This window comes from Mchenga conophoros, linkage group LG3 (assembly GCF_057382185.1).
Source record: "Mchenga conophoros isolate Kocher_MC1m ecotype Shallow Benthic linkage group LG3, M_conophoros_male_GT1.1, whole genome shotgun sequence".
Lineage (NCBI taxonomy): Eukaryota > Metazoa > Chordata > Actinopteri > Cichliformes > Cichlidae > Mchenga > Mchenga conophoros.
This window is the reverse complement of record NC_140528.1, coordinates 32766527-32782506: the sequence shown is the minus strand read 5'-3', so window position 1 is coordinate 32782506 and position 15980 is coordinate 32766527. Positions and strand designations below refer to the sequence as shown.

The 15980-nt window shown below is 43.0% G+C and overlaps 3 protein-coding genes across 3 annotated transcripts; 1 reads left to right on the top strand and 2 right to left on the bottom strand.

The window, feature by feature from the left end:
* LOC146578224 (uncharacterized) lies at positions 1-4278 on the bottom strand. The gene is made up of 7 exons (XM_085267781.1): positions 4248-4278; positions 2677-2718; positions 2328-2597; positions 2008-2247; positions 1733-1918; positions 177-298; positions 1-6 (listed from the first exon to the last, which is right to left on the bottom strand). The coding sequence occupies exons 1-7, from the start codon at positions 4276-4278 to the stop codon at positions 1-3; spliced, it is 897 nt and encodes a 298-aa protein (XP_085123907.1).
* Positions 4279-7259: 2981 nt separating this feature from the next.
* Positions 7260-9130, top strand: LOC146578223 (CST complex subunit CTC1-like). Its single transcript, XM_085267780.1, has 6 exons — positions 7260-7393; positions 7467-7629; positions 7832-7887; positions 7994-8150; positions 8850-8970; positions 9039-9130. Exons 1-6 carry the CDS (start codon positions 7260-7262, stop codon positions 9128-9130), a joined length of 723 nt encoding a protein of 240 aa, XP_085123906.1.
* A 2622-nt stretch (positions 9131-11752) lies between these two features.
* On the bottom strand, positions 11753-13399 carry LOC146578222 (E3 ubiquitin-protein ligase TRIM21-like). The gene has a single exon (XM_085267779.1). The coding sequence runs from the start codon at positions 13397-13399 to the stop codon at positions 11753-11755; it is 1647 nt and encodes a 548-aa protein (XP_085123905.1).
* Positions 13400-15980: the final 2581 nt, after the last annotated feature.

Below are 15980 nucleotides of genomic sequence, written 5' to 3'. Positions count from 1 at the left end.
TCAGCCCTGATGCACAAGAGAACGAGAATGAGTAGATGGTTAAAAGAGAATCCAGGAGATGGAAAGACAAGAAGAATAGAGGAGCAAAGAAATTATCACAAGGACCCACAGTGGACAAAGGGTCATAATCATATTTTGTGAAGCAATAAGTTGTTGGATAACAGCTGAATGTGTACCTGCAGTGTCCTCGGACTGGAGAAAACAACATGTGAGTGTGTATCTGTAATTTTATTGGCTGATTGACTGAAGTTCATATCCTGATAGGTGACTTGACTCAGACTTGATGACAGCGTCCTTTCTGCAGGAATGAGAAAGACGAGGATTTAAACACGAGACAAATAATAAAAGATTCTAAACCGAAGACGTCTGCCAGCATGGAGCACAAACTGGGAGTCATCAGGACGCTACAACACAGAGCGAACACCATCCCCACAGACACAGCAGCCAGGAGGAACATCACATCAAGAAGGCCCTGAGTAAATGTGGTTATCCCAGCTAGTGATGTGTCGGTCGCGAAGGAAACTCTCAGAGCCGACTCTTTGACGTGAACGACACGAGCCGGCTCCTTATCGCGAGCCGTGGGTTTTTTTTCTCTCTCTCACTTTTTTCCGCTTCACTGAGCAGAGGGGGGAGGGGCGGTAGTTACACTCAGTAGCACAGGAACAGAGCGGGACGGAGAGAGAGAGAGCAGGGACAACAACGTCACATTAGAAAGGTATAGTAATCATCCACAACTATTTTCAGTTGCAGATGATAAAGGATTCAGAAAGTTTATTCATGCAGGCCCATATGACAGAGAATGTGCATCTTCTTTTTGTTTTCATATTATAATTTATATTTAATTGTGTTGTGGTTTGCAGTGTTTTGTGTTGTTTCACTTTAAATTTGTAAAAGGAAAAAGCTAAAAATTTAACTAGTTAAAAGTTGAAATGTGACTAGTTAGTTTTTGTATTATATGATTTATTTATTACATTTTATGTGGAGTGAATAAATAAAAGTATATTTACGGTGGTCCCTACAGACAAAGCACGTACGAAACACAACAGAAGTGCTCCAGGATGCTGGGCGCAGTGTTGAGCTTTTGTTACCTAGAGGCTACACAATCCAGCAAGTACCAACAACCGGATTTGGTGTGTGGTAGTAACAGGTAAATGAACATATTTTTTAATATATATGAGTGCTTGTGTATAAATACACAAACAATACACACATGCTTTCATGCTTTCAATTGTGTAATTTAAGTGATCTGCTCTGCTTTGAAGTTCAGTTAAAGCTAGAAATGTGTTTTGGAGTTTGCACGTGCTTTGTGTCGTGGTCCTCGTGCCTCGCTGGCTCACTCTGTGTTTGGCAACATGTTTTGTGTGTTTTGTTTCCTTTGTGCTCTCTCTCCTCTGCTGGGGCGGTGCTCATTACGGGCCCCGCCCCTGGCCCACGCACCTGTGCTCACCGTCACACCTGCAGCCGATCCCAGCTGATTTGGAGCACTATTTATGACGGCGGACCTGAACCTGTATCTGTGAGTTTGAGACTATCCCTAACCTGGACGTCTTTCTCTGTGTGTAATATATATCTATATTTTTCATGTAAGATAAGTTCTTTGCTAAACAATGTGAATGGGGACAGTTTATAATTGAATTATAGTATATAATTACATAATTATTAAGGAAAATTTATTTTTCCATGTAAAATGTTTAATCTAATGAGCTCTGGGGGGGTTTGACACACTTTATACCTATTTTTTTGTTCCAAAACAGCAAAGCTGCAACCAGAATAAGATCTAGAAGACCCAGAGAACCCAGAGCAGCTACAGGTGAGATGATGGAGGAGGACGATGTAGAAGAAGGGGAATTGAGATTGGTAGCTGTTGTTGGTGGTGGTTTGGTGGCACTTGGTGAAATGGTGGTGGTGTCATAGACGTCTGCAGGAGAGATGATAAAACTGGGTCATTGAATTTATTATAAGCTCAGCAGGTTTGCTTTAAACAGGAAGTGATGTCAGTGTTCTGACCTCTGACCCTCAGAAAGCTCTGAGGAGATGATCCAAACTCATCAGTAGAACACCAGTAGAGACCTTCATCAGACTGCTGCACGTTAATGGTGATGTTTTTCTCTGATTTAGGTCCAACAGGACGTCCATTAAAGTAGAAATAAGCTGCAGCTGTGCCACCAATTTTCTTTTTACAGCGTAGTGTGACATCACTTCCTGTCCTCACAGGAAGTGCAGGGATCTCCAAGATCACTTCTTTATCTGAGGAAAAGACCCACAGAGTGATGTAGAGGTGGTATAACAGTCTGCTGTTAGTCTGATGAAATGAATGACTTCATTACCTGATACAGTGATGTTGACTTCTTCACTCTTCTCTCCAGCTTCACCTTCACACCAGTAAACTCCACTGATTGGCTCGCTTTGCTTATCAAGCAAACAGGATGAACCATTTAACCTCCCGAAGCCCCGCCCACCTGCTCCACATGACTCAGTCCCACTTCCTGTGTCCCTCTTCACTGTCCATCCATCAGAGCCCAGCTGACCGTCACATGTCAGAGACACTGAGGCTGCTGTGAAGAACTGCTGAAGGTTTGGACTGACGCTCAGAGAGACTGGAGGACAGACGGACAGTTTCTATCAGTGTTTACACTCAGTGTTTGTCCTGGACCATGGTGCACTTCATCTACTCACCTGCACAAACAGTCAGTGCAGACAGCAGCAGCACACACACACCTGCAACAGGAGGTCAGAGGTCATTTAAAGAAAGACTGAGGCTGCACAGTTTTTTTTTGTTGTTGTTTTTTTTCTCTCAGGAAACTTTTTAATCTCCTGAAGTATCTGCCACAATCTAAGCAGCTTGGAAAGAAAAGCATCTGGACTTCTTTGAGTTGCTTGAAGACGTTTCACCTCTCATCTGAGAAGCTTCTTCAGTTCTAGGATCAAACGGTGAAGAGACCCACATTTAAGCTCTGTGGGAGTTTCCCACTGAGAGGGACAATGGACCCCCTGATGATCCTCTACCTAATCACATGAGCCAAGGTGTGGTAATGGGTGTGGGTCACAATCAGCCAGGGTTTTACTGCTACTACTTTGTACGTTCTTACTTTGAGTACTTCCTAGTCTGTACTTTTTTTTACTTTAACTTGAGTTAATAAGTTGAATCAGTACTTCATCTTTTACTGGAGTATTTTTGAACAGTAGTATTTGTACTTCTACTTAATTATGGAAGGTCTGTATTTTTGCCAGATCTGTGAGCCACGCAGATTAAACTACACAAACACCACCGTGCACTGTAACAGGAACAGGAAGTTATAAAATACCACCGAGACAGCAACGCAGGTTAGCCTATCTTTTCCTGTTTTCTATACATTTTTTGATCAGATGGCAATCAACGGTAAACATCACAGTGCACAGCATTGTAAACAATGGAGAAGGAACTGTGCATGGATGAGCTTTCATTCATGTGCAGAGAAGAAAGTGTGGGACTAAGAAGCCACCCTTCAAAAGCACAGTTTTTATTTTCAGATTTGCGGCCTGTTTCACTCCCACACTGCTGCTGTTTAAAGGTCATCATGTCAATGGGAATGGGAACTTTAACAGTCAAAACCGTCTGTGGTTGTTTGAATACACTCAGTCCTCTTAATGGAAAATTGGCTGTGAATAGAGGAAGTGAAGACTAGATAAAAGAGGGGACGCAGTCAGAGGACCCTGTGCTTCATGCAGTCAGAGGCTGTGGTTTCCTGACTGAAGAGATGTTTGATGAAAAGAGGTCAAGTCTCTTTTGTTCTTTTGGTCTTCATGTTACTGACACTTAGCTGGGCAGAAGGTTTAATCGCTGACTTAGTCCAGACTATATGGTGACTTTCCTGCAGGATTCCAGGTTAAACTGCTGAGAGTCTGAACCTCTGAGAGGTTTGCAGTGATGATGAGATCGATTTAAACCGAAAAACTTTCATCATGCATGTTTGAAACCATTTTCTATCACTCTTCATACATTTCAGTTAAAACTGTGAGCTCCATTATTCAACATTAACATCACTTCTTGGTTCCTGCCCAACTTCACAGCCACCAATCCAATGAAACCAGAAAGACATAAGAAGGAGAATGAACTGTTCCTCTCGCCTTGACGAAACTTTTCAGAATTTTTACATGAACTTTAAAGTCAGTAGCTGCAAGCTTGTAACTGCTGAAAGGTTGTTTTCCTGCCATATTGTTTGTTGGAGCTGTGATAAATAAATCGATGATTTTAGTGTTTGACTCACCGAGGAGCAGAGAGACCGGTGCAGTCTTCATGTTGTCTGGATGACGACTGAACGTCAGTCTGAGCAGCAGAGAGACGCCTTCAGCTTCAGCACTTCCCCGTTAACAGTCTTCAGTATGTCACGCTGCTGCTCCATCACAAAGAGGCAGAGCAGCTTCTCCAGCAAACGTCAGTGAATGAGATGTTCCGTTGGGTAATTCAGCTCCGAATCTATAATCCTTTTAAAAAACAAATTCCCTTTTCCCACAAAATGTTAATTGAACTCACATGTAGTTATAAGGAAAAACAGACTGTATGTGTCCAAGTCCAAACTATAAATGTATATCATCACTTTAGCCCCATCTTTGTAGAAGTAGTCAGTTTAAGTCTGGTTTTACTATCTTAGAAAACATTATGAGTTGCAGCACTTTATAATAACTAAGAAGCTGTAAAATTAAAGGTGTTGAGGTGGCAGGCAGGATGTAGGACCCAAACGCAGGACCCAGAGACAGAATGATTAACTAAAGTGGCAGCTTTATTGCTGGAGAACACTCGAATAGAAATAGAAGAAAACAAAACTAGAAACTCAAAACTTAAGCCCAAACTAGTGTTACGAGTTCAAATTGGGGATGGACACAAGAGAAAAACCCACAATAGCAACACTGGTCCAGCCGGGTCGAGTCAAACGATGATTTTAATGATCACACACGTGGGAGATGGACACTGTATGCAGACAGCCTCAGATCTCAATGGTGGAGCATTGCTCAAACTCTTATAGCCTCTGGTGCCTCCACCTTATCATAAAAAGCCTAAACACTCACATGCTTTCTCTCACACAGCGTCTAAGCTACAACCTTGGCTCCCTGTTTATCTGCTCCTGCTGAGATGGGGCAGAAAACTCCAGTATATTCTGTTCTCTTCTAATCAGACAAATAAGGCGATGACTTTCTGCGAACAGTATTTCTTATAACTCAGCAGTATAATGCATCATAAAACAATATCATTCATTCACAATAAATCAGCAGTCTAATGTAATGCAAATCAGTTTAACTAATGCAATAGTTATCAGCTTCTTCTAATTCAGGGGAATAATGCAAACTAAAACTACATAATAATTCACAATCTTTAATTAGGGGTATAACATGGCATAAAATAATATTATAATCTAACACTAGAAACCCGGGAAACTAGAAAATCAAAACCAGGAAAGAGTGAACCAGAACATTACCAGAAGCACATAGAAAACAAAACACAGTACAGTTGTTAGATTTCTATTGTTGGTTGTCATTTATGCTTAGAAATATTTACTTATATATGCTTAGAGTTTTGTAATTAGTTGTAGATTGGTAGAGGTTTTGATCCTTGATAGTCTGCAAACTTTGTGTGTATTAGACAGCACTTTGGGAGCATGAGAGGTCATACCGTGTCTTATTGTTTTATGGTAGGATTAACGTAGTTGCGTCTGTTCTAGTCTAAGTGCTCTTTGTTTAGATGAACTGCAGGACTTCCTCACCGTGTTATCTAGGATGAACCATCTAGGGTGAGGGGGAGGCTACCCTCTTCCTGACCAAGGATGTTTGAACCTTTGATCAGCAGTCCACACACACACACACACACACACAGGCAAGGTACTCTTTGTGTGTATGTAGACGTCATATGTTAATGAACTTATGCATATTCATGTAACCTCAATAAAAGAACAGTGGTACGGGAGAACAGACGAGAGCAACTGGGGTCAAGCGAAGGAACGGTGCCTCCCGTGCACGAGAAACATGAAGAAGCTTGCCTACTTGTGTCTTGCTTTGCAGTGTAATTATATTGTCTTCAACGTTCCAGCGGATAGATTCAAGCTACAAACCTATCAACAGTGAGGGTACAACACAACAACTAACAGAGAAACACAGGGCTTAAATACACAAGCAGGACTACGAGAAGATGGGGAATAGGTGGTAACACATCTGGGACAAATCAGGCCTAATGACAGAAGGGAAGCAAAACCAAGCACACTGCACACAGGACAGGGACTATCAAAATAAAACAGGAAACACATGAGGCACAGACTTGATACTGAACAGAGGGAACACAGAGCACAGGGACAGGATTGACAAACTGCAACATGAGACACGACTGAACAAGAAAATCAGCATGAAGACAGAACTAAACCTTGAGTAAACATGAGGGCTACAGGAAGAAAACCCAAGTAGATTAGATTAGATTAGATTAGATTAGATGAAACTTTATTAATCCCTCGGGTGGGTTCCTCCAGGAAATTCAGTTTCCAGTAGCAAAGCACCGAAAGAAGTTGCATGTTACAGATACATTAAGGGGAATAAGAGTAAGGATATAAGCATAAATACACCACATATACACATATAGATACAGAATATACAATATGGATAAATAGGATTGCTCATTTGAGTGAGTATATTTCACCGTTGCTTTCGTATACATGAAGCGGACATACCTGAGTGGCTGTGATCTAATCCTGTTTACATAAAGTAAGCCTGCTCCCGAGCAGGTTTACGCTTACGGATCTGTTGCTATGACAGCAAGTCCCGGATGAGCTTCGGAGAACCGAACGATCCAGGATCACGTGAAATCGTCAACAATCTAATCCAGCTAATTTACGTAGCGAGGTACAAAGAACGGACCCCTGGTCTGACTGTTAGCTGAACGTGTGTGTGCAGGTGTGCGTCTCACTCTTTGTGACCAAGCTGGGAGGAGTCTGCAGGTGTACCTGGACTTAAGCCACACCCCCTACCCACCTGGCCTGTTGCCGGGTAACACTCTGCTGTTGTCTGGTGTCCAGAGTAGGCTGTCCAGGTGAGACACACATAGACAGGCTTATAAAAGTTTGGACTCTTTATTTGGACTCATTTCCAACAATGTCAGCCCCAATAAAGTTATGGATTATCTTGCATCAATAGGCTGCTGGTTTTCTTTACTCGTTTCAGGTGTTACCAGCAAAATAGTTGTTTAATCATCTGGAAATGTACCCAGATTTATTTATTTAGACAGAGATCTTGACCCCCCAATGTTCAATACAAAGTCACGCCGATGGTTACGTACCTGTGCGGTTTACCTGTGTGTGTGTTTCAGGACAGGAAGTGTGTACTGCACGTACTTACCTGTCAGCTCCATAACTGTGGTCTCCCTGGGAGACACCAGGTAAGTTTACAGGTAAAGTCTGGTTCACGTGTTTGTCGTGCTGTTGTTTATTTGTTTGTTTGATTTCTATCAGCTCGGCCCAGCCTCCTCCTCCTGCTCCCATCATGCACCTGGGTGAGTGGGCTCTGAGCAGCAAGCAGAGGTGCGCTGTGGGACAGGTCAAAGGTCACGTGGTGTGTTTCCTGTTCCTGCAACTGCAGTGGAGCTGCTCGCTGTGTGGCAGCGTGTACACACAGGTACTGCATAAAATACACACAGTGTGTACAGGATGTGTTTAGTTGCAGTTTCTCGGGTGCAGTGAAAGTACTCAGAGTGCTTCATGTGTTGTTAGCGTGTTGGTGGCGTGTTAGTGTTGGTGCAGTAAGTAAAGTGTCGTTTTGGAGGAAACTGCTCACGATTTCAGGTGTGTGTGTTTACCTGTTGCTCTCTCTCTCTCAGGGCTGCAGCAGCTCTCAGTGTCACTCGACCTCGTCAGTGTTTCAGTCCAAAGCAAAGTAAGAGCAGCTTCCTGTTGAGCTCACCTGCTGATACGTGTTAATCACCTGGATGAGTCAGGTGACAGTCACATGATCAAACCATGTGGCTCTGCTCTTCGATCAGGCTGGTGATCGATGACGGGACAGGTGAGGCTCACGTCTGCTTCTCAGCTGCTCTGGTTCCTGCTCTGCTGGGATTGGCTGATGCTCAGTGGGAGGGGCTTCAGAGAGCACTCAGGGTCAGAGGTCACATCAGAGTCTTCCCTCGTGGGCAGAGCCAGGTCAGTAGCACCTGTCAGGTGTGTATGTTTACCTGCCACAGGTGAGTCACGTGCTCATCGTCGTCTTTAAACTTTATTTTATCTTTAAAAATTTAAGATCGGGTCATGTTTTTATTCCTGAGGCTTTAACTGTGAAAGGGCACATCCTGTTTACATCCTGGTAACAGCTCCGTCTGCTCACACTTTACTGCTGAACTGGTTTGGGGGCGTGGCGTCAAACTGAGGGTTTTCTTCATATTTACAGTCGGTGTGAAAACGTCAGAAGGTTTGAGTGAAAAGAGAGAAAAAGATGTTTGTGAGGATTCACGTTGTGGATATCTGAGGTTATCAGAGTGTCAGGAAGGGAAACCTGAAGAAAGTCAAAGAGCCGCCCAGCACAGAACAAGCCTGTCAGAGCAAAGACTTCAAAGACTCTACAGGCTGCACAGGGACGCACTGTGAGCTCACAGAGCTCCACGTCTGCAGACACCTTCAGCCACACTGCTGAGGACGAAGACCTGCAGACTGAAACGTCCTGTGGTCAGAGGAGGTGAAACGAGAAGAAGATGCAGCTACAACCCAAAGAACAGCGTCCACACAGTGAAGCACGGTGGGGACGCTGTGGGGGGGCCACCACAGAGAGAAACAGGCGTCCTGCAGGACGTTTCCACAGGGCCGAGCCGTGAGTCTGCAGAGACATAACCTCTGTGTCTGTCTCAGGTGTGTGACGGGGACGCTGACGACTTCCTCCTCCACTTCCTGTTGTGTCTGTGCAGCAGTGATGTCATGATTCGGCCGCTCAGCCTCACCTGCAGGAAACACACCAACCAGAGACCAGAAGGTAACCCCACCCTCACCACCCTGACCAACCCTGACTGCAACCTTCAGAGTCGTGTGTGTGTGTTTCAGAGGTGAGGAGGTTCACTCGAGGAGACAGAGAGTTCCTGACCAGACTGGCTCCTCCCCTTCAGCTCACCTGTCTGCACCTCCACCCTGACTGAGCTCCACCTGCTTCGTTCTGACTTCATCTGTTCTACGTGTTCATACAAATAAAACTTTATTGTTCCTCCTGTCACATGGTATCTCACCTTCACTGACCCTAACGCTGGTGATCAGGGTCAGAGGTCACACGAAGCTCTCTGGGTTTAACCTCACACGAAAGGGGCGTCGCTGTCATCATCACAAAGGGGCCTATAACAGGTCATGTGACCCTTCTACAGGAAGTGATCCCTGTGGGTGGCGCCCACATCAGAGACGTTCTCAGATGGTGATTCATCAAACCTGCACCAGTAAAATCTGACAGTAGAAGGATGATGAGTGAAACTGGTTAATCTGGTGTTTGTGGCACAGAAGGTTTGACCTCCACTGTGTGACACGGGTCAGACTCCAGCTGGGCCTGCCGCTCTCAGCCTCACTCTGAGGAAGCCCACAGTCTGTCACAGTGGAAACTACACCGGGGGACCCCATCCTTGGGGTGGACCCATTTTTGTTGTAGCGTGTTTTGGGGTTTAAAAGCCACAGAGACGCGGTGCTTAGGAAAAATGCATTTCAGCTGTGCTGATGCTCCTGACACGTATAAGACTGGGGAAACCTGCATTCAGCTGGACCTGAAAAACACTATGTCCAGATAAACACAATCAACTTTTGGAGAAAAATAAAAGATTCTTCATCAGACTAACAACTAAAAACATGACACTTACCTTAACAGTATGGGCTACATCAAATATATTCAAGACCGACAACAACACTTCTCACTGCTGCTAATTTTAACAAAACTAAACAAAAAGTAGAAAAAGACAATTCACCAAGTCTTGAAAAGTAAAACTGAAAAATAGAAACACAGAATAAAGCATCCATCCAGATCTTTACCACCAACAACATAAAATCTATCTTAATTAAATGGCCAAATTCTCCAATAAATGAGCAATAATAAAGTAAGAAAAAATAAGACATTCAATTTATGGACGCTCAAATTAACAGAGCGACATTAAACGCACCTCATTGCCTGCCGTAGCGTTCTTCGCAGCTGCACTTCACCTCAAAGGTCGGTTAATACATCGGATTGAACTTAACCAAAGTCCAATTAAAGGAAAATAAATGTTTCTAACAAATACAATGAAGAAGATTAAAATAATTCACTGTCAGTTACTGTCGCTGTGAGTTTGACGAGGTCAGCTGCTTCATTTGGTTCTGCCTAAAGTTCTCTCAGTGATCCAGTGTTTATATGATAAGATACGTGTTTAATGCAGAGAGTTGGAATTACAAGTTGGTAAGAAGCTTTTTAACAAAGGTTTGATTTAAGCTTTAAGTTCAAAGGTGAAAGAAATTTCACGTTTGATGAAGGAAGATCAAGGCTAACAAGGACATGGGTCAAAGGTCAAAATAAGGTAAGGTGAGAAAATATAATAGATATATATAATCAATCAATAAGGTGAAAATATCAGATAAAAGGGTTTATTTGGTTATAAGGAATAAAGAGGTCAAAGGTCAAAACAAGAGTACTGTTAAATTAAAATTAAAGGGTCAAAGGTCAGATTAAACAGGTTACACAGAAAGGATCGGCAAAACTTAAACAAGGATAAAGAAATAATACATTAAACAAGGAAATAAATTAAAAGTCTGAGTTAATGAGAAATTAAACGTTTAAATCAGGTTAAGAGTTAAATTTGAAGCTTTTCTTAGTTAAACTAAATAAAATAATCAGAATAAACGATTGGAGGAAAAAAGCAAAGATGTTGTGATCAAATAGTTTGTACGGCAGAAAGAAAAACATGTTTCAGTAGATTGTATGTTGGAAACCACAGTAGACACAGTAGACTCAAATCATTGTTACTGAGGAATTCTGCCTTAAACAGTAAAGTGTTCTTTAACAGTGTGTGTGTGTGTGTGTCTGCAGCTGTTGTGTTGTTGCTGCATCGTTGCCTCAGGGGGAAAGTTGTGTGTGTGTTATGCAGACTAGCAGAGACTGCAGCTGTCAGCAGCCACACACACTTTCTATTCTTCAAATCAAATCACAGTGAAACATGTTCACTGACAGCTCAGCTTCAGCATCGTCTTCATGCTGTGACTGCAGCCGTTCAACTCTGTTTGTCTTTAACCCAAATCATCACAACATGCAAATATAATCATCAAAATGATGTGACTGGAAGGATGCAGCAGTCTGTGCTCCACCTTTCTCCTCCACACCTGCAGGTGGAGAACATGGATGCATGAATCTCTACAGAGTTCTTTGAATATTATCCGTCTCATCAGTTTTCAGTGAACAAAACTCCTCACAGAGCCAAAATAAGCAGTTTGTATCCAACATAACTCAGCTGGACTCTGATGCTCCGTATAACAGCCACACATGAGTCTGGATTCACTCAAAGCATTGAACAAACTTTATTGGAAATGAAGCTTTTGGACATTTGTTCTCTGATATTTGCTCTTCAGCTCGAGTCTCCATCAGTGGGAACATTTCCTGATTCAACTTTTCTTCTGTTCAAATCAAACTCCATGAGAATCAAAGTGTGAATCAGAGTCCTGATGATCAGATTCTATAGAAACATGGAGACTGTAGAGGATTTACACTCAATATGTTCATTTGTTCCCTTCAAGAAAAATCAATCATTCATCCAATAAAATCAGTCGTTGATCAGTTTGACAGGACAGATGATCAGAGGTGCAGAGTTTTTACCTCCATCATTGTTACAGGGACCGAAGTATGGGTGGAGTTTGTGAGTGAAGGAGCAGCCAGTAAAGGAGTAGATCAGAGCTGCAGCACCTACATCATAAAAGGAGACCAGACCCTCCTCATAATCCACAAACACCCCCACCTTCTCAGGACCAGGATGAAGACAGAGGGGGACTGAATACTTAGCACCAGCTATGTACTCATTTCCATTTCTCAGCATCACAGTCCAGAAACCATCCTGAGGACTCGCTGTGATTTGTCCCTTCCTGTTGATCGACTCTGTGGCCACTCCTAAAGTCCATTTAGTTTTTCCTTTAACCTGAACCTCAAAGTAAAATCTGCCTGAAGAGAAACTCTGCTCTCCTAAAACACAAACACACTTAGAAAATCTCTCTGGGTTGTCTGGAAGTTTCTTCTCCACATCACTATGATAAACTTGTTTTCCATCATCAGACAGGATGAGTTTAGGATGAGCTGTATCAGGATCCAGAGTCACATCCACCTCATGCTGCTGCACCCTCTGCAGCTCAGCCTCAAACAGCTTCTTCTTCATGGGTTTCCAGACTGTCTCCTCCAGCTGAGCCACAGCTCTCCCCACAGTCCCCTCATATGATGGTGGATGAACTCTGACCTCTGTCCAGTCCTTGCTGGGTGGAGCTTTCAGGGAGGAGAAGCTTTGGAGGAGGTGGAGGTGGTCTTCAGAGCGTGAGAGCTGCTCCACCTCAGAGCTTCTCTCCATCAGCTCAGAGATTTCCTGTTCCAGATCTTTGATGAGACCTTCAGCCTGTTTCTCTGTAGCTTCCTGTTTGTCTTCGATCTCCTTCATGAGCTCCTTCAGGCGTCTCTCAACAGACTCCATCAGAGCCGTGAGGACCTGAACACCTTCTGCTTTCTGTCTGTCTGCAGCATCTTTACTCATCTTCACCGACTCTGTGATCTCCTGAATCTTCAGTCGTCTCTTCTGGATCATCTGCTGAATCTCAGCCTCTGTCTTCTCCAGCTCTGCCTTCTTTCCTTCATATTCTTCTCTCAGAGGAACAAACTCGTGGTTCTTGTGGTCTAAAACAGAGCAGAGCATGCAGACACATGTCTGGTCGGTCTTACAGAACAGCTCCAGGAGTTTATCGTGCTTCGTGCACATCCTGCCTTCCAGGTTCTCCACAGCATCAACCAGCTGATGTCTTTTCAGACGTATCAGTGTCAGATGAGGCTCCAGGTGAGTCTGACAGTAGGAGGTCTGACACACCAGGCAGGACTTCAGGGCCTTCAGTCTGGTTCCAGTGCAGACGTCACAGGGAACTTCTCCTGGTTTGGCAGCTTGTTGCTCTGAGCTGCTGCTGCTGGCTTTCTGCTGAGCTTCACGTCTGAACTGAGCAACCATCTCAGAGAACAAAGTGTTGATCTTCAGCTGAGGTCGAGTGTAGAAAGTCTCGTTACACATGGGACACTGACAGCTCTGATTCATGTCCCAGTGCTGACTGATGCAGGTTTTGCAGAAGTTGTGTCCACATGATGTAGAGACTGGATCAGTGAACACATCCAGACAGATGGAGCACAGAAACTGATCTTCAGATCGCAGATTGCTGGCAGCAGACATGTCTGCACTCTGAGGGAGAAAGAAGAGAAACATTTGATTCAAAATTCACTTTAAATTTCATTTTTACAAAGAGAGAAACAAGCGTCAGTAGTCTGAGGAGCTTGGAGAGAAAAGCGTCTGGACTTCTTTAAGTTTCTTTTCATCACAGAAGCTTCTTCACCTCATCCTCAACACGGACCAAGGAATGAATACTGCACTTTTGGAAGAACTCCCTCCCCTGCAGCATCTTATCGTCAAAGGGACGGAGGTGGAGACGGCAAACAGCCACAGATTCCTGGGACTGCAGGTTACATCAGACCTGAGCTGGACTCTCAACACTACAGCAACTGTGAAAAAAGCCCAGCAAAGGCTTTATTTCATTCGGCTGCTCAGGAAAGCTGGCATGAACCACCACCCTCTCACCCAGGCCTGCAGAGGACTGATAGACAGCATCCTCACCGCAGGCATCACTGTCTGGTATGGAAACACTACACAGACAGAGAGGAAGGCTCTGCAGAGTCAGAAAGTCTGCAGAGAGGATTATGGGAACAACACTTGCATCCATGGACCTGCACATACAAAGCTGCACATACAATCTCAGACACAACAGAGCGGACAGCAGCATCACACACAGAACACGATTCTTCAACAGCTTCTTCCCCACAACTGTCAGACTGACGGCAAACAAAAACACACTGAACACTTAAAATAACACAGCACTACTTAACCTCACTTTGAATGTATCAGCGGTTCACTGACCATCGGGCAATACACTCACAACAGACTTGTGAAACAGATCTGTGCAACAAATGTGCAATACTGTGAGTGCGATAAGAGGTAGAGAACTACACACTCTCTGTACATTTTCTTCTTTTTCTTTGTATATAGAAAATAGTACAAATAAAATAATTCACGCGGAGTGTGAGGCATGAATTATGATCAGTTATTTTTTTAAGAATTCTAGAAATGGTTGCCAAATCATACAAAAACTCGCCCGTTTCCCCTCTCTATCAAATCTTATCTGCTCCACCCTGGCCACAGACACCATCTCATTAAGCCACCTGTTAAAACACGGGGCCGAAGAAGACCGCCACTGTAAAAGAATAAGTTTCTTTGCAGCCAGCATACCCATTGTAATTATCTGTTTTTGTGAAAAGGAAAAAGATTCGACTGATGCAAATGATCCAAGTATAGCCAATGTACCATCACGTGGTACTTTTTTCCTAAATTGGTTTGAAAACCACATAAAAAATCTGGCTCCAAAAAGCATTCAAAACAGGGCAATGCCAAAATAAATGTGCAAGGGAACCTTCACCGACTTTACATCTGTCACATAAGGGGATACAGAATTATAGATCCGGTTAAGTTTAAGTTTAGAAAAGTGTAGTCTATGAATGACTTTAAACTGGATTAGTTTATATCTGGCATTTATTGAGCCTTTCTGAATATTGGACAAACAATTTGACCATTGGTCTTCAGACAGAGGGACCCCGAGGTCTTCAGCCCATGTTTTCTTAATTCGGTCAGAATCAACTGGGATTGTAAAGCACTTAACAAACTGAGATATCAAATGTTTAAAATCTGCTTTCCGAATTATATCAAAGTAAGTATAACTTCGTGGCTTCAGTGGAAAGTCTGAAAAGTTTTGTTGAACAAAATTCCTTATTTGAAGATAACGAAAAAAAATGTGATTGAGGTAATTGAAACTTTTCTTGAAGTTGAAGGAAGGACATAAATTTGTCATCTGTATATAAGTCCTCAATGTATTTCAATCCCTTTTCCCCCCCATTCTAAAAACACCCTATCCATTTTACCTGGTTTAAACAAGTAGTTATGTATTATTGGCATTCCTACTGAAAAATCAGGTTGTTTGAGAGATTTCCTAATTTGACTTAATATCTTTAAGGAGTGTTTAACAACAAAATTACGACTGAGCGAATTGTTAAAAGAACCCGTGTTAGAAAACAATAAGCCCGGTAATGAGGCTTCAGATACTGTTGCTGCCTCTACCTGGAGCCAGATCGGAAGCTTGTCATGACAATAATCAATAGGCGAGCCCCACTGCCAGTGCAATAGAGCTCTTGAATTTGCTGCCCAATAATAATGTCTAAACACAGGGAGACCTAACCCCCCGCAGGAAGTGTTTTTTTGAAGATGAGCCATGGATATCCGAGGGGGTTTTCCTGCCCAAATGAATGAGTGAATCAATGAATCAAGCTGCTTAAAAAATTTAAGTGGCAAGTGAATAGGAAGGTTTTGAAAAAGATATAAAAATCGTGGCAAAGACACCATTCTAACTGGATTTATTCGACCGATCAGAGACAGAGGAAGCAGCTTCCATTTTCTAATATCATCTTTGAACTTATCCAGCATTTCCAGGAAATTCAATTTATAAAGGAGTTTGGGATTTTTAGAGATCTTAAGACCAAGATAGGTAAAAGACGTAGTTACTAATTTGAATGGGAGTGAGCTGAGGAACTTTGGGCATAGATTATCTGTTATTGGCATAAATTCAGATTTATCCCAATTGATCATATATCCTGATAATTTCCCAAAGTGTTTAATACAATTTAAAAGATTAGGGAATGAGATTTCTGGTTTG

Bases quoted from the DNA above. Each gene is read 5' to 3' on its own strand.
- LOC146578224 (XM_085267781.1), bottom strand. From the start codon at position 4,278: ATGAAGACTGCACCGGTCTCTCTGCTCCTCG. The intron at 2,598-2,676 runs GTGAGTAGATGA...TCTGTCCTCCAG, and splicing joins TGCACTGACTGTTTGTGCAG to TCTCTCTGAGCGTCAGTCCA. The intron at 299-1,732 runs GTATAAAGTGTG...TCATTCCTGCAG, and splicing joins GTTTTGGAACAAAAAAATAG to AAAGGACGCTGTCATCAAGT.
- LOC146578223 (XM_085267780.1), top strand. From the start codon at position 7,260: ATGTTCAATACAAAGTCACGCCGATGGTTACGTACCTGTGCGGTTTAC. The intron at 7,888-7,993 runs GTAAGAGCAGCT...CTCTTCGATCAG, and splicing joins GTGTTTCAGTCCAAAGCAAA to GCTGGTGATCGATGACGGGA. The intron at 8,971-9,038 runs GTAACCCCACCC...TGTGTGTTTCAG, and splicing joins CACCAACCAGAGACCAGAAG to AGGTGAGGAGGTTCACTCGA.
- LOC146578222 (XM_085267779.1), bottom strand. From the start codon at position 13,399: ATGTCTGCTGCCAGCAATCTGCGATCTGAAGATCAGTTTCTGTGCTCC.